This window comes from Trachinotus anak, unplaced genomic scaffold (genome assembly GCF_046630095.1).
Source record: "Trachinotus anak isolate AG129_WGS33_773 ecotype Australia unplaced genomic scaffold, CSIRO_AGI_Tana_v1 ptg000032l, whole genome shotgun sequence".
NCBI classification, from domain to species: Eukaryota; Metazoa; Chordata; class Actinopteri; order Carangiformes; family Carangidae; genus Trachinotus; species Trachinotus anak.
The window spans coordinates 22,750,813-22,774,307 of NW_027273883.1; the positions used below are offsets into that span (position 1 = coordinate 22,750,813).

The following is a 23,495-nucleotide window of genomic DNA, read 5'->3' on the forward strand; positions in this document are numbered from 1 at the left end:
AATTATATTGGTCTTTTTCCAGATAGTCAATGAAGCAGCCAAGTACCGCTACCGTTCTGGCAACTTGTTCGACTGTGGCAACCTCACCATTCGTGCTCCATGGGGGTGTGTTGGCCACGGATCACTTTACCACTCTCAAAGCCCGGAGGCCTTCTTCGCCCACTGCCCTGGCATCAAGGTCGGCCATGCGTTCATCACAGATTCTGACTTGCGTTTCCTTTCCCTGTCTTTGTGAAGTTTTTTGGGTTTGTGCGATGTTGGAATTTGACATCATGTCCTGATAAACATTCAAAAATATTCTGGCAGAACATTACGGTTTATGAAATGGGCCAGTTACATCAGTACAGTCCAAGTTTACAGTCATTAGTTCTCTTCATGCTTATGCAACCGTAATACTCAAAGAAGGTACAGAATAAGTACAATGAATACAAATGATTTCGTCAGTGTTGCAACAAGTGAAAACAAGTAAAGAATGTCTTCAAGCTGAAACAACAAAATCCTGGTTTCTCATCTCCTCCAGCATCTTTTGAATGTTAATGGCACACAAACACAGAAGTCAGTGAGCGGTGCTGGAAAAGCAGGAAAAGGACTATTTTAATGAAATTATCATGGTTCTATCCTCATTAACAATCACAGTTAAGGCTGCCCGCCTTTAAATTTGATTAATTGTATTTGTTACAAGGCCCCAGGTGTATTATTAATTATTGTTTTTTTTCCATTGCAACATTATTCACAAAAAATGCTGATTTAAGATAAAAACAAACTTTGGCTTCAGTTTTACCAGTATGTTGTCTCAAGAACTGACTCGACAACAGTAAATCCACAGGCACTTAAAGCATCTTAGATATGATGTATACCAACCATTATCTAGAGGAATGTGGAGAAATGTACAGTTCAGTCAGTGCTGCTGGAGGAGATGAGATAAACGGGGCTGGTTAGACGAAAACCAAGGAGCAAACTGTCCAATCATGAGGAAGAAAAATAATTCCCAAGATACCATTTCCTCCAGTAGTTCTGTCTTTATTGGCTGGCAGTATTTTGGCTTTTCTCTACACTAAAACTACAACCTCTTGTTAATATTCTGTGTGCTCAGCTCTGGTCATTTTATAATTGCAATGTAATTTGACAAAAATCCACATAAATCCAGGTGAATGACAAGAGTATCATCGACAACATCAACGTTTAAAATGGATGATTAAGGAGGAAGTTCGAGTACATTCACATTAAGCCTGTTAAATTTGTAAATGCTTCTTTTTCTATGTTTTTCCCTCCGTCCAGATGAAAACATTGTGTTTAAGTGTGTAAATCTTGAAACGTCAGCTGGGTATTTGAGTGTGTGCATGGTCAACCAAGCTTTCACGAAACATTGATACAAGCCAATCGCCTTTCAAGAGGTCAAATTCAAATAGGTTGACCTAGCATGCTGGAACTTCTTTGAATGCAACCCATAGAGCGTGTTGCAGACTCCAGTACAGTATAGTCAACATAGTCTCTAAATATTCTTGTGTTACCATATGGATCTAGCTCTCATATCAGTGATGTGTGGAGGGAAAAAGTAAGCCTACAGACAAAGTTGTACATTTGACCTTGATCTACACGTTTTCACTTGTGTGGCAAGCCAGCAGGTGATTCGTCATAGCTGTTGTCATTCGCTTAGTTCACAGGGAACGTTAAGAGTTCCCTCTGCTGGATCACAATGCAAGCTACTCCAGTCTGGTGTGCCCAATAGCACAACTACAAGTTATTACAGTTTAAATATTTAATTTTTTCCCAACTTGAAAAGTTCAATGTTGAATAAAACGTGGCAGCCCTAGTCACCTCTAACTTTGTCTGGGATCACTCATTTTAAATGTCAGGGTAGCCGATGACAGTGTCTGGTTGTCCTCAACACAGCCATCCATTGTGAATGCAATCTCCAAATAACGTCCTGCAACCACCCAACGCTGTTCAATGCTCCATCATAGTCAAACTGACTAAAAACAGCAACACAGTCGGTCTTTGCAAACAGAAATGATGTAAGTGTTTATTTGCATATAGAGCGGGGAAGTGATGGGATCACCCAAGAGGCGTGTTAATGTCAGCTCTCAACAGGGCCGATGTGCGAACACTTGGAGAGTGATTTTCTAACACACTGAAATCTTCACTGAGATGGATTTAACAGCATGTGCTCAAAGTAAACGAGTCGAAGTTAAAATGTCAGATATAAAACCATCCATGCTTGGGTTTTTTGTTTTTTTTTTCTCCTTAAACTGAGCATGCCTCTAATCATCATCGTGAAAGTTTCTCATACTCCACACACTGGGAATGACTGCATGGTTTACAGCCACAGTTCATCCGCTGTGAGCAACCACCGCTGAGAGCAATAAACATGTTGTCTCTCAGCAAAGGTCAGCCTGATAAATGTTAATCTTTGTGCACAGTATCAGCACTTTCAGCTCCATCTGAGGTCCAGTGTTGTCATGATACCCAAATTCTAACTAAATACCATTCAGAGGTTTCATATCTAATGATCTTACACATTTACAATGCCAAGAGGATGAAGAGAGACATATTGCTGCAGCACAGTTAAAGAGTTTCTTGTGGGTTTTGTGGCTTCATTTGTCACTGATGTAACAATGCATCTTCCTCTGTTTAACATTGATAAACAGCATTGTGCATCTTGTGCTCCTCAGGTTGTAATACCCCGTAGTCCAGTGCAGGCCAAGGGGCTGCTCCTCTCCTGCATCGCTGACAAGAATCCGTGTATATTCTTCGAGCCCAAGATCCTGTACAGAGCAGCAGGTGAGATGGACGGCGTGTGACTAGAAGTCAGAAGTCAACATGTTACTGGACCCTTGTTATCTCTGCTCATTCGTCCCTCCTGACGTTTGGCTTCCTCCAGCATCGTGCCTCACTGGCCAGCTATCTGCTCGCCTGGTTTCCTTATTGAAAGCAAATGTTCTGCCTTTTAGAGGAGTGAGACAAGACAAACAATATGCCGGACTACAAACAAAGTGAGGGAGATCAGCAGGATCACAAGTGTGAAGCAGACCATCTAAATGGGCTGTGAAGTGTTGACAGTGCAGCGCTGACCCCCCCCCCCCCCTCCCCCCCCTCCCTCCTCCCTCCTCCTTGTGTGGAGGGAGCACCAGTGTTCTGGATAACTTGGTTACACTTTAGGCCAGCATGGCTTTGGATGGGCTGCCATGCAAAGAGGTCTCAAAAAAAAAAAGTAATAAACTCTTAACAGCTGTTGGCAGCTTTTGCAGAAACACTGCTGCCTTGGCTCCATGATGATAATTTGATATCCCTGATTGAGACAACGGTGGAGGCTTGAAGATGATGTTATAGTAATGAAAGACAGAACCGGAACAGATTGGTACTACCACCCTCAGACATTTTCACAGCTTTTGTGAGTTTCCCGCTTTGATAAGAGCCAGATGAGATTGTGAAATGTTGCAGCTGAGTGCTGAGATTGTTTCAGTCGTGGCAATAGGTTAGTCATTATTGTCCAAAACTTTTTTCAGTGTTCCATTGCAGTCTGATATTAAAACCATTCATCAGCTCAGAGGGTGTGACTCCAGTCGTCAAATCTCCCACATTGTTTCTTGAGTTTTTTTTTAAAGACCAGCTAAATGTATATGTTTTAAGTTCTGGAGCAAAATTCACCTGCAAATCCTCATGAGATATTTAACAGCTAACAGCTAGCAAGCTTCTCAGACAGCCTTCTGTTGTTTCAGTGCTGTGTCGTTTCTGAGCCCCTGGCATTTTGTGTCAGGAAAAAACTTGTTTGATAACTGTCAAGTGTATTGGCTTGGTTACTAATGGGACAATAAGTTCACAGAGTTTGTTCAAAAGACACATTTGTACCGGTGACCCCTCTCTCCTAACCGTCTGCAAACATTTTCCCTTTTGTGGAGCAGCTGATCCTCATACAGAGAAAGATAAGTAAAAACTGACAACCTACGATAGCTTCCTCCTTTTTGTACTTTCTTGCCGTCCACTCCCTCAAAGGTCAGCACTGTCAACTGGGCTTCCTGTTGGTCACTAGCTCTTATTCATGGGTTCACCGGCTGATGTGTAAAATTTGCACGGATTTATTTCACACTTGTGAGCAAATCCGCTGATCACAGTGATCCCATTGGAACGAACTGATTTCACTGCAATGTTTTGCTGTTGTAAATCCTAGTGTGACCAGGCCTTTGGACCTATAGACTGCTAATGATGACTAATGTGATATCGAATAGTTAATAATAGCAGTAAGAGAGATTTTCAGCCTGTGAGGAGGACAGGAGGGTTGAAGGAGGGAGAGATGTGAGGTGGGAGCAGCAATTTCTGTGAAATGTCATACCCCTTCTCAAAGTCGTAATTCAGTGAAGTCTGAACACACAGACATGATCTACATATTTTTAGATTCAGTGTAAGTGACACTTTTAGAGGATATCATTATCTGATGTACTCCATGAATAAATGTCCATAAATCTGCTGAGAAATCATAGAAAAAATTACATTTTCTTCAGCATTAATGTAATTTAGTGATGGTTGTCTGTACATCAGTGGGTACAATGACACAGATGGGAACTGGTCATAGCTAATTTGGCACATTTTAAACAAATGTAGGCTAAAAAAACATGGTACAGACTGTAGCCCACGGCTTATTTACTGACTTTATGGACTAATATGTACTTCAGATTATGGATGGGGAGGAGAGGATGATTATGCCATCGATATATATTGTCTTGCCTGTTTCACTGTAATGAAACACAAAATGTTGACATAGAAAATGTAACAAAACATAAAGACAGATACTTGTAATATTGTTGATGTCTTTAATACCTCACAGCTGTGAAGTATTAATTTGTCAAAGCTCTGTCGGCCTCAGAATCCACTGACATTTGACTGGTCCCACTATGATCCTGTGTGTTGCAATGACCGATCACTGTATCAGAGCAAATCACTGTGAATATGATGATGATATAATACAAGCGTCATATCTCAGATTGATGCGGTTGAACAGGGCAAACAAGAGCAGGTGTCCAGGGTCCTGGCCGTGTTTTTGTTTGCGTTGTCGCTCAGTTGACATTTATTTGGGTTTATTGGCCCTTGGGGGAAGTGCTGAGATAGTACATCAGTAATATGCTCTATGTAAGAGAAGTCTGGATCACTGTTAGTTCCCGCAGCATTTCCAGTTGGAATCATTTATAATATATTGGATACATTTATAAGAGTTTGTGACAAGATGTGGGTCGGTCTATCAAGGTCTTTTTTTTTTTTTTTTCCACTTTAAAATGAACATGTTTCTTTCTGGTTTAGTCCCTGTTTTGTTTCTGGTTATCTTCTTTTTAAATCTTTATGTTTTGACAGCTGTATGAAAAATCACTCATCCGTCTCACACAGCGGGTTTAGTCGCCATAGCCTTTCAGGAGTTATTTTGATTTCCTAAAGGTGCAAAGCGTGCCAGCTCTCATGCCAGGTCTGCATGCCTCTAATGACCTCTGTCTGGATTATGAAGTCATGTTTTTAATTGTAGCGGCCTCTCTTTTCTTGTGCAGAAGAGAATAAAAACCACACGTTTCTGTCATTGAGGCCGTACTGTCATGTAGAGCCTGAGATTCTACTTATTAAACCATAACCCAGTTTTCATAATTCAATTTTAACTTTCTGAGAAATGCTATTATTCCACTCATATGGCCTATTTTCTGTCTAGTCTGGAAGCCTAAACCAGAAGTTGCACATGATTCACCCAAGCCCTTTATGTTGTTTTAGCATAGCAAGTCAGTCGAGATGGGCAATTTTTCTTTCCTTTACGGCTCCTTGAAGGCTTGAAAGGATCATGGAAATCATTCAAGGTTTCCAGAAAGGTCTCCACGTCTCCGCAGAGTGTAATTACTCTGCCTAATTGTAATTTTGACTTCATGCGTTGCCATATAGGAATGCTTTAAGCTGTTCAGTTCCCCCTAAATCCACTCACACTTGAAGATCCTGTGCCTGTGCTGCAGCCAAAGCCATAAGGGTGAATGAGATTCAAAGATAGTTAAAATACTACATGTTGTGTCTGCGCAGTATAAATATTGCTAATAAGCTACTTGTTTAAAAGTGATGGCAGTTTGAGTTGATGATAAGTTTTTTCATTGTAATGTTTTCCATGAGTGTGGTTTAGTTTTCCAAGACATTATTAACCATTATTCAAACCATATACTTACATGCACTTTATCTTGGACTTTGCTTCAAAGAGAGGCTGGCTGCAAGGCCCCCGCGTTTTTGGACTGATGTTCCGTTTATGTGGCCCCTTTTCTGATTGATATCCCATCCCACCAATGTTTTGTTGTTCAGATTATTCAGGGTTACGAGCTTGTATCTGGCAAAAGTTATCATTAGATCATGCACTCCATCGTGCTGATAAAAGCACACACGGACATGAGGTTCTGGAAAATGCACAGAGAAGCATTTGAAATGGGCCATTTAAAATGTTCTAGAGTCTGAGTTTGTGTTCTTTGACGGTCCGTCATTTCACCACTTCGTCGTCTAGTCTATCATTTAGAGGCACGGTCAGTTAGGAATCTGAGTATTTTACATGAAAACCACAGGGTACATCGTAAAACGATGAATGAATGGTTTCGGAATTGATCCTTAATGATTTTGCATGTGAACTCACATGCAATGTGTGTTTACCAGGGTTAATATTCATCAATATTAATCTATTGTTGAATGTGCATGTGATTCCTCAGTGGAACAGGTTCCCGTGGAGGCCTACACCATCCCACTGTCGCAGGCCGAGATCCTACAGGAAGGAAGTGATGTCACTCTGGTTGCCTGGGGGACACAGGTAGGTGACCCCATGCAGCACTGACATACACTGGGTGACCTGAACAGCTCTAAGTTGTCATCCATCTTTGGATCATTTTCCATGGCCACAGGAAAAAAGGAACCCAGCCTCATCTCCAGTAAAAGACATTTTAAGCCACAGACGCAAGCAGAGGATTAAATTTAAGTCCATCACAAGCCCCCTCTGTCCCAGCAGGGTCTCTCAGCTGGCAGTCTGCTGCTGTATCGGCCCAGACATCTCCACAACATCAAGGCTGTTCTTGGCTCTCCTCGTGTTAACAATACACGTCTGCTGCACACTTGCCATTATTGCCTTTCTTTTCATCCAACAGATTTTATTTTCAGCAGCTCTGTATAAAGGTTCCTGTAACTCACCAGGAGTCATCCCCAACTTCGACTGTACCCAGCCACTTAAACAGGCTTACCCAGGCTGTAATGTACCTGCAGCATAGGGGGTGTCAGAGGGCATTAAGGGGGAAAACATCTCCATCAAAGCCAGTATTATTGTTGAAGGGCTGACAGAGAAGAAAGAGGATCTAGTAAAGTACTGGAAAGCATGGTTCTCCTTTTTTGAAGTGCCACTCTTCTTTCTCACCTCATTACTCCCCTCGTCTGTCAGGCCTGTGCAGATGAGAGTTAAGAAAACAACTTGGACTGAGTGGAGTGAAAGGAGCAGTGCTCAGTCCTCACAGCGAAAATTTCTGATCACTCGAACAGAGGACATTTTTTCCCCTCTCCATCAGTTTTTTTTTTTTTTTTACCTCAGAAAGGTCCACTGTGTCTGCAGATAATAATGCAATAGCAGCATCATTCTAAAATAAATAAATCCATAAATAGATAAATATTTATGAATAAATAAATAAATACTTAGATTTACTGATTTACTTTTTAATTATTTAATTACTTATTTGCTAGGTTGAGGCCAGGGCCTGTTTGAAACTTGCTTAACAGTTGACAACCCTACTATTTGTGATGATTCAGATTTATCACAGCAATTCTTATTTAGGAGCAGCCAGTAATGGCTGCCAGTAAACATGGACTCAGTGAACTCAAGTACTTTATTACTGAAATGATGAATTAATGGCACTAACTCCCCACACCATGTTCTAAGGTTTAAATAGCTGTAACTTTGTGTTTATGAGGCACTGATGGACCACATGCTGTGGTTTCTGCAGGAGAATAGAAAACAATTCTTAGATTATTATTATTATTACTTTTGTTTACCTCCTGCAGACCAGTTTAGCACTGAAAAGGTCCCTAATGTGGATGTTACGAAATATCAGTGTGAAGGGTGTGTTGTGATTGCAGGTCCATTATTGTAGAAGGTGAGATTTCCATGTCTTTTTTGATTATAAAACAGGTCAAGGTGCTGTATTAATACTCCGCGCTCATTGAGAAATGCACACAGTCCATATTCAGAAACTGTGCCTTAGAACAAGCTTTTACAACTAAATTTGTGATGTCACAACTGTACAGTCATCGCTGTACCCCCAGCACAGCCCACCCCGACCCTTTTCTGTTGATGTAACTTTATTAACAACACAACACCAAGTGGTCATTGTGTTGCTGAGCCAGCAAGTTACAACACAGAAAAATGTTGAGGAAAGGCTGCACAGTAGTTGGATGTCATGAAGCCAATATATCATTGCACAGCTGCCCCAAGGATAGTAACATTAGAGACCAGTGGCTAAAGTTTATTTTCTCTGAAATACCAGAGCGTTTTGGTCCAACTTTGACTGTTTCCTTGGCAGAAGGGGGGAAACAAAAGTTCTGAAGTGCAGGTTTAACTTAATTGTTTAAATATATCTATTTTGGGGGGTATTAGAAAATGTTTTGAGTGGCAGGGCTGAGAAATGAGTTATAAGTAACATTGTTGACACTGTGCTATATTACAGAGAAATAAAAAAAACTCTAATAATGAGCCTTTATTATATACATTTTACAAGTGAATATGAGGTGAGCCACCTGTTAACAGCAGCCAAAGCAGTAATGATTCTGAATGTGTTGCAACAACCAGCAAGAAGACTGAACATTTTGTTTTGTATTTCTTCCCTAGTCCCCACAAACACTTTTAAATATGTTCTATTAGGCTTCTCTAAGGCCATCTAATGTTAGAGTGAGCGGCCATGCTAAGTGGCTAACGTTAGGCTGCTAATATGTTTCAAGTGAGAATCCGTGTTTGAGGCTGAGGAATGATAGGTGGATGTTTACCTGCAAAGTTTGCGTGTCACCATCTTGGAGTCGCCTTTTACCCTCCTGAAATGATCCCACACCTTGGATTTCCCGCCTGATGTATGTAATTACTCTGTAATAACCACAGGGACCAGCTGTGTAGAAATTGTCCTTCAGCGACTGATTGAATGTCACCAGTCCCTGTGGAGTCAGTTTTTTTTTCTCCCCTGTGACTGACCAACCAAAACTTGATTGACTAAGATTCTTCTCATCAACCAATGTTTGGTTGAGTGTTAGGAGGCAGTTTTGAAGTTCACTGAGCCCATTGTCATGTTCATGAGACGCAGTTTGAAACAACCTTTCTTTTTTGACGTGGTGCATTATAATGCTGGAAGTAACTATTAGAAGATGGTCAACTGTAGCCATAAAGGGATGCACATGGTCAGCAACTGTCAACTGTCAACACTGACTGTGGCAACAAATTGATCAGTATCAATGGGCCCAATGTGCCAAGAAAGCATTCCCCCCCACCGTTACACCACCACCAGCCTATGCCGTTGACACAAGGCAGGTTGGGTCCATGGATTCATGCTGTTGATGTCAAATTCTAATATCTGCTGCCTCAGCAAAAATCCAGATCTATCAGACCAGGCTACATGTTTCCAGTCTTCAACTGTCCAGTTTTGGTGAGACTGTTCCACTGCAGCCTCAGATTTCTGTTCCTGGCTGACAGGAGTGGAACCTGACGTGGCCTTCTGTTGTTGTAGCCCAACCACGTCAAGGTTGGACGTGTTGAACATTCTTAGATGTTTTTCTGCTCACCATAGATGTAATAAGTGGTTATCTGAGTTAACATAGCCTCTCTGTCAGCTCCAACCAGTCTGGCCATTCCCCTCTGCCCTCTCTCATCAACAAGGTGTTTCCGTCCACAGAACTGCTGCTAACTGGATGTTTCTTTGTTTTTGGCACCATTCTTGGTAAAGTCTATGGACTGTTGTGAGTAAACATTTCAGGAGTTCAGCTCCTTCAGAAACACACAAACCAGCCTGTCTGGCACCGACAATCATTCCACAGTCAAAATTATTGAGATCATAATGTTTTCTCACCCTGATGATGTTGATGTGAACATGAACTAAAGTGTGAGTGAATGTTTTATGTAATAAATAAATGTGTCTAATAAATGACACATTGTTGAAACAGTAAATCCAAAGCAAATTTGTTCATTTTGTTATTAAAATCTGAAAATCCTTTGTGCCCATGCTGCAGTGCAGTTTATGTTGCAATACTCAATGTCATGCAGTGAATCTTTAGAACAATTCTGTTATAGTTCTACATGTCAGTGATGCATTTATTTGATATGATATGAACAGCTTTGAAATCATATTCAAGGTAAGACTTGAACTAGGCTGCTTGTGTTACATAAAATATTGCAACTCAGCAGTATCTGGAAGTAGTATGAAAATGTACATGTTCATTATCCATCCCCTCAAATTTTTTAAGTAAGTAAACACGGAACACATGTTTTAAATGTGCTGTATTGTTGTGGGACAGACAATAAAGTTATCTTGAATACTGTTCTTGCAGAGATGAAACCCAAGCCAAACTATAAACTGCATTAGCTGATTTGATTTAAAGCTGTTCTTCCCTCTCTTCCCTTTACACTCAGATCCATGTGATGAGGGAGGTGGCCGACATGGCTCAAGAGAAACTGGGAGTTTCATGCGAGGTCATCGATCTCCAAACCATCCTGCCCTGGGATGTTGAAACTGTTTGCAAGGTAACACAGTCACACGCTCAAAAGACACAAAGCAGTGCCTCACTGTCTGCTGAGAAACCGATTCATATATTTTGGTGACACTTTCTGGCATCTATTAAGTAATATTCTTTCATTAAAAAAAAAACAACAAAAAAACCCCAAAAAAAACAAGGTAATCATTTTTAGTGAACCATGTGAACGGATTACTAAGTGATTATTGTGACACTCAGATCATCATTTGTTGTAAATATTTTTTCCATTGAAGAGCTCTTGTTCAATGGAATCATCTTCTTACTGTAAATGTGCGTAGTTTGGTGCAATATGAGGCCATATTCCTCTGGCCAGTGTAGTTCCCTTTGATGCTTGATAAACAGGATTCCTTCCACAGCTGGTAGGACTTGACTACTAGTTTATGTTGCCACAGTCTAACAGAGGTTATGGCACTCACCGAAACAAAATATTTAATTTGGGATTGCTTTGAGAAAGGAGTTGCTTTCCAGTGGGTATCCCATCTTTATTTATTTTAATGTGGGGGAAGGAGCACAATGGAGGACCTTTTGGGAAACAGTGGCAGAGAGAGATTCTTTCCTGGTCACCAAAGGCCAGTGTCAGTAGACTAAACCTGCAGAGAGAGTCTGATGTTTTGTAAAGCTCTTTGGAAACGAAAACCAAAGGTGCGTGTTAAGGCAGACCTCAAGGAGCTTCACAGCAGGAGCTGAACCACATGTATGCATTCTCCCCACTCTGGGACCACTGGTTTTTAAATGGCTCTTGAATATATCACATGCTGCTTTTTTCACCAGATAGGTTTTAATTTTGCGTATTTATTGTCTAATTTTCGTGCTCCTCTTGTTAACATAGGACTCTGTTGGTGAGCACCATGCTGCGCCTGCCGCCAAGCAAACCTTATGACCAACAGTTAAAGCACAGGATGAAACTGTGGTAGGAGGGTAGTAATTTTATAGGGAGTCTATTGGAACTGATGGTGGAGACTGTAGTATTGTTCTGGCACTGTAGACTTGCAGCTCGAAGTGAGCAGTGTTTGGTTACAGATTGTTTGTTCAAAGAAGGGACTTCTGAAGTGAAGTAGTGCCCCATTAAAACAGCTACCATGAAATTGAATAGTGAGTTTATGTGCTGTTTAGTGGGCTTAATGCCAGGCCTGCCACCTCGTGCTTGTCAACATCAGCTCTCCTTGTCATTTCCTCTGACCAAATGCCCCCTTAAATGTCTGTCAAACCCATAAACCAATTTCCCCACAACTCCCAAACACAAACACATAGACGCACGCACGCACGCACGCACGCACGCACGCACGCACGCACGCACGCACGCACACACACACACACACACACACACACACACACACACACACACACACACACACACACAAACATGCACATGCACATACACAGAGCCTGCTCCTTCTTTCACATTTGGCAGTAAAGCCACTGTTGCATTACACTGATACATTGGTATCCCTGGAGTGTTTTCCCTCTCTCCTCTGTGTCTCCATTGAGAACATTATTTTCCGGTGTGTTCTGCTGGCTGAGCACAGAAAGAGTCTTTTAATCAAGTTATTATCAAATCTCAGTGAAGGCACAAAATTAATTGCAGGTGAAATCAAGATTATTATCACCCAGATATATGCATGGGAATACACATTAAGTGCTTTTATTTTATCTTTTAATTAATCTGAACCACACAGGCAAATATCCAGATGTGCATTAGTCAGAATGAAAACAAATGGAAAGAGTGTGCGGTGCTGTTAGGCTTATATAAGACTTGTCGACACAAATAAAAGGTGGTGGAACCGTTGCCGGTGTGATGCACAAAGCAGCAATACAATACCTTGTCCTGTTCCTCTGATGCATAAAAGGTGCTGAAGGCGTAACGCTGACATAACCTGTCGTAACCTAAAGTAGACAGGTCTGTTGTTGTTTATTCGCAGCACTTGACGTGAATGTTATCTTGTGATGTTAGTGTGCTCTTCATGTTTACATTTAGCCTATATAATTTGATGGAATGAGTTAAAGCTGAAACAATAAGCTGATCAACTGACTAATCGCTAATAATCAATTGTATAATTGATTTGGTGTAGAAATTGGTTTTCAAGGAAAAATCCTACTAAAAATCCAAAGATTTCCTGATTTTTTTTCTTGTTTTATATCATTGAAAACTAAATACCTTTGTCTTTTGTCTCACAGTAGGTTGGACAAACCAACTGTTTTCAGACCGTTTCTGACAATTTTTAAATCAAATGATTGATCATTTTGTGAAAAAATGGCAAGCTAACTATATTCTGTAATTGACCAAACAAAACTGTCATGCATACACTTTAAAATGATGCTCTGTTTATATGGATATATCATGAATACACTTCATGTTTGGTTTATACTACATTGAATGTTTCCTTAATGAATGTTCGGTTACATTAATAGTCTTTAGTCAGTTAATCTTTAATGATTTATGAAAGACGCGTGTAAAATGCATCTAAATTCAAAGCAGAGAGCAGCTCCTGGCCTGCATTGTCTGAGCAACTGGCCTTGGTGGTTCAGCGTTAGCATAGGTTTTATTTAGCTAGCTAAACTGTGGACAGCTGCCAGACAACAACACCACTGCATGTTCAATATTCATCAGCGCGACTTCACAGGGGGCACAGAAAGCCACGTGGGGACTCATTTCTTCCTTGGATGGCACGCAGGTGCATTTGTTTTATAATATGTGCGGCCCGACCCCATCGTCAGAGAGTAAGAGACACCATCTGGTGGCACAACTGGGTACTACAACAAGCTGCTGTTCATTTTCTGACAGTTACTCTGCACCTTTTTAATCAATTTCTTTATTAATGACAATAGAGCAATGATCAATTAATCATTGACATCCCAAGTGTCCGCCTGTGCAAACAGTCTGAAAGAATAATTTGGGCTTAAATAACGTTAAGCAATAGGCCTGTCATCTCTCAGAAATAAAAAAACTAAATTCACATGACGACAAAAAAAAACCCTGTTCTTGTTTCCGCAAGAATGAGGAGAATAGACACAAATGCATAAAATGAGAAACACAACCCTGTGTGTCCTCGATAACCCCGCGCAGCGGTGGCCTAACTACTGGGTGCTGCACAGCTGCTCTGGGCTGGCATCACTTCTAGATGGTTCTGTGGCTGCAGCTCTGCTGGTGCTCAGACATTAAGGGTTTCATCACACTGGAACCCACCCATGCAGAAGTAGTTCAAATTATATAGAAAGCACCATTTCAAGGCTGCAACTAAAAATTCTTTTCATCAGTGATTAATCTGTCACTGTGAATTGATTAACTGTTAAGGCCAACGTTATCACAAAATACTGCCAAGTTCATTGAGTCCAAGGTTTTCATATTATTTGGTCTTGCCTGACTAGAAGCTCAAAACTCAAAGACTTTCAGTTTACAATGATATAAAATAGTGAAAAGCAGTGAAGATTTTTGAATCTCGCCTTTTTACACAGATTGAGAAGTTCCGTAATACACTTGATTCAAGAAGTAACTGCACAGAGAAGAAATCTACTGTATTAGACGACCTTGATTATAAGATAAAAGTAAAACATGAAGTGATAATGTTAAAGCAGAATTTGTGTATCAGTCACATACTCACACACTCATGATTTTCTCCAGCAGTTATCATTCTTGAGCATCTTTTCACGTTCAGGGCTGGAGGAGTCTTTTGTAAGGAGGTGTTATCCTCTGGTAAACAGATTTTTGGGTCCAGTGCTATTCTTAGCTTTGGAGAGGGAGTTGCCAAGACACTGTGTCAACTTCTTAATTCAAAAGATTGTACACCTGGCGTCTAGCTTTTCCAGCGTACACACACATCCCTCTAAAGCTGGCCTTTTGTAGCGCTTATTAACTGGCTGTCAGATGCGGTGAGTGTGCACACACTGTGTTAAGGCTGCAGACACACATCCGGCTGCTGGCAGCCAATTAAAATTTTTCATGTTCCATGAGTCACATGTACCTTGCGTATGTTTCAGTCGCGGATGTGTGTATATGTGTCTGTATTATGTGGTGAGCTGATTTATATGTAGCCTGCGTGCTGTTTTTGAGCATGGATGTATAAAATAAATTAAGAATGATGTGTCTTTCGGCATGAGAGATCATTAAGGCAGTGCTCTGGAGGACCCTGCCATCTTTCTGTTTCCTGAGGGATTCATTCTGGCAGCCACCAGCTATACTTGGACCTAAATATATTCAACCCTCTTGTTGACAAAGGGAATCATGGGCAGAAATTTCTGTAAAAGTACAGAAAAAGTGAGTGTATTTTATTTTGTCGCGCTGTCTACAGCGGTCCAGTAAATGTAATAGTCGTTCTTTAAGGGCTAAACAAAATGGCTGGTTTACCTCTGCCAGACCCATGGCTCAGATGATATGCTGTGGAAAGTCTCCCTGTCGTGTTTGGTCAGAGTACGTGTGGAGATGTAGTTGTGTAAAGACTCTCATGTTGGGAGCACATGCTGCACAAGAGCTTTTTGATTCCTCACTGAGTGGGCTGCTTCACTCCCTATTGTTTTATGGCTTTTATTGTCCTTCAGGTGGAGGTTTAGCCAACATTTCCTTCTGCTCTTACATGTATCCACATTTGTTTGACTTGGCTTTCACTTGACCAGTCAGCAGTATAAAAAAATCTCTGCTCCCATTATTGTATTAGTCCATCGCTGGTGATTCAGCCTTACTCTCAGGTTTTCCAGACTCCAGATCTGACCAGTGGAGAATTGGAGTGGTTCACCAGAGCCAGTCCATAATACAGTCATTGGTTCTTAAACTTTGATTGGAGATGGCACTTCCCACAGCTTGTGTACCTGGGATGCATCATGGACCTGCACAGAAGTTTTTCCCCTTGTTGTCTTAACTGAGCTTCTGCGTCAGCCACAATCATGCAGAACTGCTGTTCCATACAACCCTGCTGGCATCAGGAGACTGATGTGACCAAAATGTAGTTGCATCACTCAGGAAGACCCCAGAGAAGGACTACAACCTCCTTTAGCTCTTGTCACTCATAAAAAGCTTCAAGAAAAAGTCCAGTGAAATTACACAATTTCTATTTTACCGCAGACTTGTTTGGCTGACTGCATCGTTTCCGCCCTTTGTTTCTGCTGATTCAGTGTTTTACAGCTGAGAGCAAATCATAAACACTACATTTGTGCATTGTTTTACACCAACCTTACAGCAGAGAGTTGAAAGTGAACTTTCCTCACTCCTTTTGCTGATATCCATTAGTCACTAACACTTTTAGTGAGATGTAATTTCACAGGATGCAGTGGGCTAAGAGGCTATCATTGTAAGGAGTGGTAATATGGGAATTATGGGAAAGAAGCTGTTTTTATAGCCTCTGTTGTGTTGCTATCTCTTAGTTACTCACTGAACACAAAGCTCAGTCTGTCATCTCTCTGTCTCCATTATTGGAATTGACCCACAGATCTTTTTTTTTTTTTGGTTTTAATTTTCAACCACAGGGAGTATGTTAGTAAGGGCATGTCCTCTTAGCAAGCCTCTGCTAGCCTATGAATTTGCAAGTCCCATCTGCTCCTATAAAAGACCTGAAGTGATACTCTGTCCAGGACATTTCTTTAGAGTATCAAACACTCACCCCTGATGGCAACAATTTTTCACAGCTGAAAAAAATATCAAAAAGTCTATAAAAATGTCTCAGATCCCTCCTCCAGCATGATTCACATCTCTGCTGTCCACCTGTATGCTTAGTGTGTGGCCTTGTTTACCCAGCATGCATCTCTCTGGCAGCGGGAATGCAGTGAGTGTTGAATTTTTTTGAGGTATCAAGACTTCCATGAGGACTTTTCATGCAAATAAGATGGTTTAAAATGTGAATTCATGCGTTGAAATTGCTGCATAACTAAATCTGTTTTTCAGTTACATAATTCGGGTGACAGCAGTGAGCAGCTCCATGCTATGAATACTGTGGCTACGTGACTTCCAGCAAGTGTCCCTACACCACAGTACAGCAATGAACATGTGGTCAACAAAAACAAAAGAGACCATTTACGTCCGCAAAGACACTAAGTTAGAATTTGCTACTTCAGATGTAGAAGAATCACATTATTCACACAGGATTTATGACAGGTTAATACGATGCGTATTGCCTGAAACCTTCTGACCAGAATGGGATTTAACGAGAATTGCCAAGCCTAATATTTTAAACAATAGCCTCTTTGAATGTGACTTGCAGCTTTTGTTCAAACCTGTCAGGATTAAGACTTCTCAAACTGTTTTTATCTCATGAGACAAGCTGTTTAAAATCATGCCAAAGTGTTTCAGATTTTGATAATGGGATATGCTGATGATTTACTGAACTGCAGTGTATGAGCATTTGGGAGCAGTGCCGACTCTGACTGGAGATGCCCCGTAGGTCCCTCATGTGCCTAGTAACAGTTTTCTTCCAGTTCATTGTCTTCTCTTAAACGTGTGTAAACTTTCTCGCTCGATGGATGTGTCTCTTGGCCTGTGTTCAGGCTGAAGTCTGTGTGACTGCAGTGCTGTCTGGACCTCAGCCCTCATAGTGATGCAACCAATTTGGCTGAACCTGTTCAACCCTCAAAAACACTTGCAGGAGGAATCACTTAAGGACTTGCGGTGCACAAGTGCACTGATATCTCAAGTCTTACAGCATACGCAGTGGGGTCCAAATGTCTGAGAGACCACTCTCCCATTTGTGGTCGCAGACTTTTGGACCCTGTTGTGAATAATATTTGTCACTCACAAACAAAGACAGAATTTGATGGATGGTTCATATAGGAGGTAGAGGTGTGTGTGTTTGTGTGTGTGTGTATGTATGGTAGGGGTTACTTAAGGAGGAATGTGCAGCAGCATCTGTCCTGATTCTTGGAAGTGATGCAGGTTGCAGTGTCTACATGTTCTGAGTGCTCTGGAGTCTGTTGACTCACTGTACAGATAAGACCTCCTTATCAAGGCTCTGCTCAACCCCTCACCCTCTCCTAATGGTTTCAAGCTGTAATGTGTGTGCAATGTGTCCCGAGTCAAAGACGGCGGGTAAATACAGAGCAGTCAGGACGGGACACGGTACACTCAGATGTGTTTGTTTGTCATTCCCTGAGGTGGAAAAGGGCACGAAGGCAAATGGGCTCAGGGAGCCAGTGTTTTCTGCTCATTGTCTACTTCAACATGTTGTTCTCCTTTTGACGGCTGCGGCTGTTGTTTTTAATACCTCCTTCCATGATTATATGGGGTGAATAATCTGTGTCGTTTAAAGTTGCCATTAAGAAACCTAAGCAGAGCAGTGCACCGTGGTCTGATGGAAAATATTCCAACGTTGCCGCCACACATTAATATGGAACATTATCATTAAAGAGATGATACCTTACAGAATATTTGATTGTCTGTATTTATGCAAAACTGATCCTGGCTTCCTCGTGTGGAAACAGTCTTTTAATAATGAATAAAGCCAGATTCTGAAGCAGCTAAAACCTGAACTTTAATATTTATGACTACCAAAGGAGTCTGGCTCTGTCTTTCAGTGGGAAAACCAAACAAGTAATATCGACGCTCCGATTTCTACCCTCCAACCCCTCTCTCCTCATCCTCCTCTGAACATGTTTTGGAAAATTTGATGTAATATCAAAATGTTTGTATGTTAGAATAAATGTGGTTAAGTGAATTTTCAGTTTGATGATCCATTTTCCTCATGGCAAGAATCTGCCAGGGGTTTTTCCGTTTCCCCAGTTTTGACACAGGATTGTTCTGCCACATCTGGCAGCAGTGTTTTTAATAACGCCATCATAAACATCAAGAGTTTGACTCTGTTCAGAGAGACCCTGAGCTCAGTTACAGAGTAAATGATGATGATGTCAGCTTATTAACCATTCGACAACTTGAAGCATTTATTTTCTTGTCAGGTGGTCAGTGGAAAAAGTCAACTGATGTGTATGTATATATTTTAATTTGACTGTTAAGAAGCCAGAGAAAAGTGACAAATTTATATTTTACAAGGACTGGACACATTCCCTATCCCACCACTTAAGAAGTCTGCTTTGACATCAACCACTCGCAGCAGCCTCATTATCCTCGTGCTTCAGCTACAATCATGTTGAGCTGTGAAAATGTGTGGAGCCCGTCCAACAAAACCAGGTTCCTGAACGGCCCCATGGAAATTTGTTGAAGCAAGTCTGCTGGCAAAAGCTGGTTCAGAGCACGCTCACTTGATCCTAATTTGCCTGTCGCATGCACAGCAGGTTTTATTTAAATTGTCACTACACTGATTACGCCTGAACCCAGCCTTGAAACGTGTTCACTTATCCATCGTTTCCCGCCACCAGATACGTCTCTGCTCCTCAGTTAAGATACGGCAACGACTGACAATGCAATCTGAACCCAGCGACATCACTTTTCATTTGCAGGAGATCCCCCTGGCCTTGTCTCAGAAGCTCGTTCGTGTATTACATTTCCATGAAAGCTAGCTGCGGAACTTGCAGCAGAAATGATGACCCGTTTCATTTCCCAATTTGAAAGACGAACCTTGAGCTTGTCATTGTAATGATGTAGACCAGCAAATCACGGCTACCAACAGGTGGGCTCCAGATGATCGGCCGTAATTATTAAGAAGGCGCCTGTTTCCACTGTATTTTAGATTAGTGTTATTTAAATAAAGGTGAGGTCACGGGAAAAGCTATCTGCAAAACAATCTGGACAGTAGTACTGGCACAAAGACAAGCTTTTTCTGATTTCTTGTTAAAATTTAGTTGAAAGTAGATGTTTTCTTCTCGCTGTAATTGAGTATGATGCAGTAATAAAAAACAAAATAATGGCGTGAAAGCAATAAAAATATACAAACAACAAAATAAATCATTCTCTTAATGTGAGTCTATAAAAACGTTTATGGCTTTAAAGGCTATAAAGCATTTTAATGTTTGCTAATTATGTTAGATAACATGGCAGATCAGGGTTTTTCTGACTTTAGTGGTCAGAAGGCCAAAGATATAAATCATTATTTAGCTTTTTTTCCTTTGCTTTTATTTACTTCTCTTACCCACAGTTTCTTACCATGAAACTTAAGCTTGGATTTGTTGAATTTGTGTTTCTTTTTTTAAGTTACTGTTGTTGTTGCAGATATAAAGTAAACGGATTGTTAAGACTTTACTGCTAACAGATGCCATTTTAGTCATATTTCATTTTATGCAGTGATGCTACTCTTTTTTTTGTCTTTTAATTTTGTCTAATTACAATTTAGGTTGAAATATGTACTTATTTTGTATAGAAATGTATCAATTTAAAGCTTATTAGAGACATTTAAAATTCTTTTCATTATTGTTTAATCTGCTGATTTTTTTTGTCACATAATTGTTCTGCAATATATTTATAGTTTCCCAAAGCCAAAAATGACATCTTTACATCATGTTTTGTCTGATCAACAGTCTAAAACCCCAAAATATTGAGTTTACAATCATATAAACCAACAACAAGTGATATAATTATGCATATTTACATATTTACACAAGAAAGACACATTACACAAGTAAATTTGTCATTCGTGCTTTAGAAAAATTACTAAAACAATTAATCGATTATTAAAATAGTTGTTGATTGGCTTACTGATTAATCAACTAGTTGTTGCAGTTTAAGACAGAAAGGAAAAGATAGTTCAAAGTACCACAACCCACCGTGACATCACCCCATTGGTTTGTGAACTGCCGTTGTGAAGCTGCAAATTTGTAATTTGGCCCTCGCCGTTGTGGTTTTTTGAAACCAGAAGAAACCATATTTGGACGAGAAGGTGGAGCTGAGGAAGAGTGTGGGCTGGGTCTGACCTGTTCGGTCCTGATTGTCAGGCAGGTCACCATGTGTGGTACAGTCAATAACACGGTAGCCCCACCCTTATGCATAGCCTGCTTCATCGTCTATTTTCCTCTAAATAGGACAATAATTTAAAAAACGAACATCATGTCGTATTGAAGAAGACTTGAAACTAGCGATTGAGACATAAACTCATTAGGAAAACATTTGCTGAGGTAAATAATCAAGTGAGAAGGAGAGACATTTTCACACAGACCTCAATACAGTCTGACTTCTTTTTGCAACTAGGGGAGTAGCCCCCGATGGTCATTGGATAGATGCAGGTTTAAGGCTCTTCTGCATTGGCTTCACTTTTCAGATGCGGAGTCTACGTACATTTATGTACACAGGCTATGGTTGAATCATAAAGTTAACCACTAACCACCTGCAAACATGTTTGTGTGTGTCTATGATCAAAGACAACCATTGATGATTGGCCATAATGTATTGACATCTAACCACAGCTCTGCAGTTTTAGCATTTATTTTTTTACAAATTCAAATTCAAATAATTGAGAATTCCACGCGGAGGATATTGTCAGTCAGGAAAGTAACTTTTTTTGGAAAGATGGAACTGCATATGTCAAACCTTTTGATAGATTAGCTGTTCATTCAGTGCTCTTATGAATTGGTTGGAGATTCCAATTTTCCGATTTTCTTAAAATGAAGTTGTCATTGAATATTTTTTTGAGTCCAGATATTGTTTGTATTCAAGTCTGGGTGTACCACTGTATCTTGGTGTCCTTGTCTTGATGATACCTGGACGGACCAGGCATCATTTGTGTTTCACTTTGAGCTGAGGGGTCTCAGGCAGCGTGTGCTCCCTGGCCCACCACAACACTTATGTCTTTGATCCGCTGTCTCTCTTTCTCTCACTCTCTCACACACACACACACACACACACACACACTGGAAACAATCAAAGTAAAAGAAAATGGCACAGGAAGAAAGTGGCCAGAGGTTTGGGCCCCACTCCCTGCATTCTTATTATCGTAGCCCACATCTGTAATTACAATGTTAACACTGAGCTGTGTAGACCCAACCAGCAGGGCTCTGTGGGGAGAAAGAAAGAAAACACGTGGGGCCGGAGAGAGCCAGTGTAAGGTTTAAGTCAGGGGAGTGGGGGGATTTGAGGGGAGGGGAGGGGTCATACATGCTTTTTGGCCAATGTGTGCATGTCATAACTCTGTCATGTGTCGTACTGCTGCAGCCTTTCGGTGGTTATATCAGTGGAAAATTACTCATGGTTGTTTTGTCAGTGATGGATCCAACTCCTCTCTCTCTCTCTCTCTCTCTCTCTCTCTCTCTCTCTCTCTCTCTCTCTCTCTCTCTCTCTCTCTCTCTCTCTCTCTCTCTCTCTCTCTCTCTCTCTCTCTCTCTCTCTCTCTCTCTCTCTCTCTCTCTCTCCCCCTCCCTCCCTCCCTCCCTCCCTCCCTCCGCTTGTCGCTGGTGAAAAGCACAACCTAATGCAGCTCTGCAAAATGAATAAGACCTTGACCAGCTCTTCAGTTTATGGCATTTCGGTAATTTATCTAGATTAGATGTGTACATCACAGAATTTGTGGTTGATGAAGTCTATTTGTGGTTTACCAGAAAGGTAAAGTAATCTCCTCTGATCCCCCCCCCCCCCCCCCCCCACACACACACACACACACACACACACACACACACACACGTGTCTGTCTGCCTGCTACTGACTTCTTTTCCACTCTTCCTCCTGGCAGTAGCTGCTGCTCACATTCCACAGCTAGGCACTGGAGATTTCTCAAATTCTTCCCAGTGTCACTCACTGGAGAAATGCGGCCTTTAATCTGGCAAATCCACACACAAGACGCACTGAAAAATCATCCACGCTCACAGTCGCTCAGAATAAAGGTGCTTTGTGAATGTCAGCCATATTTACCCCCAGACTAACCTGTCATCAGCACAGATCACTGTCCCCTGTCACTCGCCCCCCGACAGACACAGAGTGATGAAAATGAGTGCAAAGATCACAATTTTCTCACATGCATTGATTGCTGGATAAACGCAATTTTGGTACCAGATGATAATGCTGGCAGTGACCATTCCTGTTATGAAACACACCCTCTAAAAGCATAAGGCACTTTAGACTGGACTGGTTGTTACTTCTATGGGCCAGGTTGTCAGTTTTCCACTGGAGAGGACGGTTTAGTGAAGGAGCTTTGGCCAGAGACGTGGGCAGGTTGAGATCATCAAGGTCAGCCTGTAGGCCGATAGCAGGACTGAGTGGAAAACGCAGAGCATCTGAAGTCATAAGGACTGAGAGACATCCAAGAGGTCCGTTCAGATACAGCACACACCACCAGATCGTCCGCTGCCCAGGGATTCTCCAGGTCCTTTAAAAACCATCAAGTCCATTGCATAAACTGAAACTGAACCAAGAGTAATAAGAAAATTTCATCAATCTTAGATAGAGGTTTTTATGTTTTCCTTTTCATATCAGCTTTGAAGATTAATAGAAAACACATTTACTAATGTGTTACGCAATTTCTTTCTTTTGCAATATTTTAAAAACTCCCTTTCAAACATGATTGGGAATTGTTAACAAATATTTTAACTCTTAATCATTGTCTTGTTTTTCTAGACTTTCCATTTATTTTTTTCTGAACTTTTACTGGCTGTGTTCAGTTTCCTAAGTTGTGACTGTACTTCACCGAGTTCACACTTTTGGCACTCTGTTGTGTTTGTGCTGAAGTTGCTGAAGTTACAGTTAAACTGTAATTATGTGCTTTTTAAATTTTTTTTTTTTATTTTCCCATTCTCGTGGGCACGATATCTCAGTAACACCTTGTTAGTTTTAAGTAACATACTGAACTGATATGTTGGTGTTTACAGTGTCTACTTCAGGTCTGTGGGTGGGTGTGTCCAGTACAAGTGCAGTATAAGTAAATAAGTCCACAAGTCAAAGA

At 41.0% G+C, this 23,495-nt stretch overlaps 1 protein-coding gene across 1 annotated transcript in view; it reads left to right on the top strand.

Annotated features, from left to right (window-relative positions):
* Nucleotides 1–23,495, top strand: part of bckdhb (branched chain keto acid dehydrogenase E1 subunit beta) — a 57,925-nt gene that overhangs the window by 8,215 nt on the left and 26,215 nt on the right. The window contains exons 5-8 of the mRNA XM_071470769.1: nt 23–178; nt 2,673–2,781; nt 6,708–6,805; nt 10,643–10,753. Of these exons, the coding sequence (XP_071326870.1) occupies nt 23–178; nt 2,673–2,781; nt 6,708–6,805; nt 10,643–10,753 (474 nt within the window). The remainder of the gene's footprint in view (nt 1–22; nt 179–2,672; nt 2,782–6,707; nt 6,806–10,642; nt 10,754–23,495) is intronic.